Genomic DNA, 5,140 nt, shown 5'->3' on the forward strand with positions numbered 1-5,140 from the left:
CCTCTTCCCTTTCTTAAAAAATAAAATAATTAAAAAATATTTCCCCCCACCCACCCTCGATGTGTCACAAATATTAAGGACATGTGCCAGAAGTAGATATCCAAGCAGAGGCAGTGCCTGCTGCTGCTCCAGAGGCAACACTGGACCCTGACGCCCTGGTCCTTGCTCATTACACCAGTATAAACTGGAGTTCAACTGGTCTCCTCTGCCCCTCTGAAGAAAGGTTGCCCAGTGACTTTGGCATCAGAGCTTGGCTCGACTCAGTGGGTGCAGAACAACTGTGCAAATGTTTTGCATTTATTAGGCAAATGACGCAGACAGACAAATGAATTCCCTTGCAAGCAAGGAAAGCAGCTGCAGCGATGCCAGCCCAGGCGAGGTGGTCGCTCCTCTACAGAGGCAGCATCTTTGCCCCTCCAGAGGGTTTGGTGAGGTAGAAGGTGGCTGTGCCACTGTAGCTCTCCTAGGAGACAAGAGGAGAGTGAGTGCTGGTGCTCTGGGGCAATGGCATGCTGCAGCAAGAGGCTGGGCTCGGGGATGGCAGTGTGGGAAGGCCTGTCCAATCAGCCCAGCCCCAACCCTGGTGCAGTCACACTCCAACAGCAGACACATGAGATGCTTTTTTGGGGACAGTACAATGTCCTGGCCACTGCCTGGACTCTCTGGGTCCATTCTCAGCATGGGGCAGGGAGGCTGCTGGCACATCCCTAAGCTGACCCCTCAGCAGCCCCTTATGGGCTGTTCTCCATCACTTTTTCTAGTCCCTTTTTGACCATGCTGATGCTATTAACCTTCATAGCCTCTGGCAACAGCACAAAACTCACCACTAGCTCTGCACAGTGCTTCCTTGTCTGTTTTTCTCCCAACTTATCCTGTGGCCACTGGTTCTTGTTTTGGAAGATCAGTTCCACACTCACCCCATGCACCTCCTTCACTGTAACTCCTGTTCATATTCCCTCTCTCCATGCCTCTCATCAGATGACACATTCTGCCACATTCACAGACCCCTTTTTCTAACAGCCCCATTTTGCTGGTGTTTCAGCTACTGGTGCATGCCAAGCTGCTGATTTAGAGAAGATTAATGATCACACTGAGATTTTTCCCAGACTATAACTGCCAGTGTTCATCTCAACGTTGCGTAAACTTGGCTGGGATTATTTTTTCCCTAGATAGAGTTAGCCTTCCTGAAGCTCACCTGGCACATATTTGCTCACTTTCCCAATGCAGTAAGGTCCTTGGGCAGTGGACGAGCACCGTGCTTAGCTGCCTCCAAGACCTTAGTAGCATCAACAGCCTTGGGGCTATCCCCACAGAGCTTTGGATGGGCTACACTAATCCCCAGGGCCTCAAGAGCACAGCTTCAATGGCAACCCCAGGGCCATGGCCCTGAGTGTTCCTTTGGGATCTTTAAGTCAATCTCCTGGCACTTTTCTGCTGCTTACCTGGATATGGCGCTGGGCTCTCTCTGCAGCCCCAGCCTCCAGCAGTGTCACTGTGCAGCCTCCAAAGCCTCCCCCAGTCATCCTGCTGCCATAAACCCCATCAACCTCGAGGGCTGCTGCTACCAGCTCATCCAGTTCCAGGCAGCTCACTTCGTAGTCATCCCTGGGGAGAGGAGACACTGATCAGCCCTGTCCTGCACCCCAGCCATAGCCCCTGAACCACGAACAGCTGAAACATGCAGTTTCAGCATGCAGCTTGGTTGCCTCAAGCTGTTCTTGGTGCATCCACTGCTGTAGCAAACTGCAGCAATGCAGCCTGCTGGCGATCCCAGTCCAGCTGCCTGCCTTAGAAGTGCATGTATAGGTGAGCAAGGCTGCAAGCATTCATGACCTGCTGTGCGCTGCTGTAAGCAGCATACATCTGTAACACACATCTGTAACATGCATCTACCTTGTCCTAGCACCCCCCAGTGCAGAAGCTTATGGGGCTTTTCCTAAAATCTCCCACATGCTAAGCCATGAGAGATGCTGGGCAGGACACAGCTCTGGATGCCCCCAGTGCTGCACCAACAGGCAAGGGAACTTAACACCAGTGCCCCTGACACAGTCTGCCCTTCCCCACGGTTGGTGCATCCTCACCTGAGGGAGTTGTGACTCTCCACCATCAGTCTCCCGAACATCCCATAGTCCCTGTCCTGCAGTGCTTGTGCTGCTTGTGCTGTCCGTGCTATCTCACTGATGACATGCCTGGCCCGCCGGTACACCTCCTCACCCAGACAGCTCCTGGCCGCTGCAGAGATACACATGTTGCTGCAGCAAAGCCACCTGGGTCTGTGGGATGCTGCTGGGGGTTTGCATGGCTGCATCCTGCAACCATTCTGTGCTAAAGCTTTACCTGCAGCACACTCCCCTCCTCATGTGTGCACCCACCCACCCGACCCAGGTGCTGCCCCACAGTCTTGGTCTTTGCCATGGGGCACAGAGCTCCGGCTGCCCTGAGGAGCAGCTGGAGCCAAGGGCGGGACTGTCCCTACCTTCCAGGTCAGCCATGGTGGCATCTCGCAGGCTGGTCTTGCCAAGCGCTGCTGCTGCCTCCTCGCACTGCTGCCGGCGCATGGGATACTCGCTGCCTGTCAGCATGTGCCGCACGTTGGAGTTGGTGATAAGCACAGCCAGGCTGGCATCAGTCAGCGGGACGGGGACAGTCTCCAGGGACCTGCAGCGAGAGCTCAGTGCAGGCTGTGTGCCCATCCCCTCAGGCCCACTCCAGCCCTCAGGGGATCCAGGTGAGGCCAGCTCCTGCCTCCACAGATATCAAGTCCAACTGGTTTAAGATTTTGCTCAAGCATTTCACTCCTTCACAATTCTTAGTCCCATAATAGACCCAAATAACTCTGTGGGAAAGACAACCCAGGCAAGTAGCAGAAAGTATGCAGGAGAAAAATTCAAAACACAGGAATTAAGACTCAGGGGTCCCAGCCCTCCAACAAGATTATGGGCTGTGTGCAGGGGTTATCCCCTCCCTGAATGCCTGCATTTATTTCATGTCCATGGGATCAGCCTGTGTCCATGTGCCCGAGGAGGTGGGCATAGCACATTGAGCTCAGTGCTCGGCCCTGACCTGCAGTCAATGAGCAGCGCGTGGCCTTCCTTGCCCATTACAGATATGAACTGGTCCATGATCCCACAGGGCATGCCTGCAAACGTGTGCTCTGCTTTCTGGCACACCAGCGCCTTGGCCACCAAATCACCATCATCTGTGTCAGAGCAGAGAGAGGCAGGTTAGCAGCACTGGGACCTTTGCCCCCTTGTCCTGGAGCAGGGAGAGCAAACAAACATGAAGGATAAAGGGCTGCTTTCCCATGAAAGGGTTGTTGCTAAAGCATCAGCTGCAGGTTTTGCTCCTGCACCAGTGCACAGCATCTGTGCCAGACTGGGTCACCAGATCCAAGTGGATGTGATAATTTGATGCTGGTGTCTCAAATCTCTCAATTTTTGGGGACATACAGATGGGGACATGCTCCCAAGGGAACATCCTCTCATCCCCAGCCAATCCCAGAGTTAGTCCATGGGCTTTAGAGGCATCGGCAGGCCAGGCTGGGTGAGCCAGAGGTGCCCCAGAGCCACAGTGGTGCCAGCTCTGGTGACGGGAGGGTTTGACCTATGCCACAGTGGTGTTTGGGGTTATAGCATCCCCCTCATCCCACCTCCCACCCGGACATGGAAGCGCCTGGGGCCAGGGCTGGGTGCTGCCTTACCAGGGCAGAGCTGCTGGAGGAAGGTGTAAGTAGCCACCTCGAGCGCAGCTGAGCTGGAAAGGCCCCCGCCCAGGGGGATGTCACTGGCTACCACAGCACTGAAGCCTGGCACAGGACCACCTGAAGGAAAAGCAGGAAGGAGGGGGGCTGTGAGGTGAAGTGACAGGAAAGGAGCCCTATCCAATATCCCACTTTAAAACACAGGGTGACCCATGGCAGAGTGTAATCCGGGCACAGACGCCCCCCAACCAACAGGGGTATAAGCATCTCTGCTGGAGCCCAGTCCCGGCAGCAGCACTGTAAGAGCCCCAGGAGAATGCCAAAAACTGGCTGCTGAGCACTGGCCCCATGTGAGAGGGCTCTAACCCATGGGCATCCTGGGCCTTACCCCGATAGTACTGGATGACACCCCGGATGTAGTTGGCCCAGAGAGGCTGCCTTGGGCTCAGGGGGCTGCCTTGGCAGGGAGCTGGGAACTGCACCAAGTGTGGCTTGTCTGCCTCTGCCGAGGTGGTGAGGATGGAGATGGTCCTGTCCTTCGTGGGGGATCCCACCAGCACCGTCCCCAGCTGCAGGGCCTGAAGGAGCGTAAAGGTGGGCTCAGACCCCACAACATCCCTTGGAGCATCCCTCTGGTGCCAGTGGACAGCTGAGCTGGTTCAAACCCACTGCAGGCAGCACCCGACACTTGTTACCTTTAATTGTGCCTATGTGGAGCTGCAGTCCCCACCACACACTCCAGCTTGTCACAGCATTAAACTATGTAATGCCAGACCGGGTCAGTGTTAGCATTGGAATGTTGTGACCAACCCCACCAGCTCAGTACCAGGGTGCTGGTTGCTGCACCCCAGGAAAGTGGAAACCCAGGACAAGGCCGCAAGAGGCTTGGAGGAACTTTTCTTGACTGCAGAGGAAATCAGCTGACCTGCTCCCACTCTCCTTGGCCCTCAAATAATTAGCTGTAGGTTTAAGACTGAGCGAGGGCATCCTCATCGAGCCAAAGGAGGGCAGGAAGCCCCAGCTACTTCAAACCACCTTTGGCGACCAAAGTACCGCTCTGTGGGAATGGGAAAATGTTTGACAGGGTTACAGAAAAGAGGCTTCAGCGCCTCAAGGAGGCGGTCGGAATCACATTCCCCCTGCGATGAGTCAGGAGCCAGTCTGCGAGGATCTGCCCCCGGTGCTCTCTGAGCCCCACTGCTCCCAGGAGTGGTTGGGGGGATGCCGGGGAGAATATCCTGGGGAAGGGGCAAGACGGAGGCCGCGCACACCGCGAGGCCGCAGGAAGGACCCGGAAGGGTGACACCGCGGGCTCACAGCGCCGGGGAGTACAGCCCTTACCATGGGCAGCACGAAGCCGCCGTTGTAGTCGGTGTGCTCACCGATGAGGTTGACCCGACCGGGGGCCCACGCCGCCAGCGACGCCGGCCCCCCGAAAGC

General features: G+C 56.0%; 1 protein-coding gene across 1 annotated transcript; it reads right to left on the reverse strand.

Moving 5' to 3' along the window:
* Positions 1 to 276: 276 nt before the first annotated feature.
* Positions 277 to 5,140, reverse strand: GALK1 (galactokinase 1). The gene is made up of 8 exons (XM_062633738.1): positions 5,042 to 5,140; positions 4,089 to 4,278; positions 3,701 to 3,820; positions 3,064 to 3,199; positions 2,477 to 2,658; positions 2,082 to 2,232; positions 1,443 to 1,605; positions 277 to 463 (listed from the first exon to the last, which is right to left on the reverse strand). The coding sequence occupies exons 1-8, from the start codon at positions 5,042 to 5,044 to the stop codon at positions 392 to 394; spliced, it is 1,017 nt and encodes a 338-aa protein (XP_062489722.1). The 5' UTR covers positions 5,045 to 5,140; the 3' UTR covers positions 277 to 391.

The sequence above is a fragment of the Pezoporus occidentalis genome, unplaced genomic scaffold (assembly GCF_034315485.1).
Source record: "Pezoporus occidentalis ecotype Australia unplaced genomic scaffold, CSIRO_AGI_Poc_V1 ctg400, whole genome shotgun sequence".
In the NCBI taxonomy this organism is placed as follows: domain Eukaryota; kingdom Metazoa; phylum Chordata; class Aves; order Psittaciformes; family Psittacidae; genus Pezoporus; species Pezoporus occidentalis.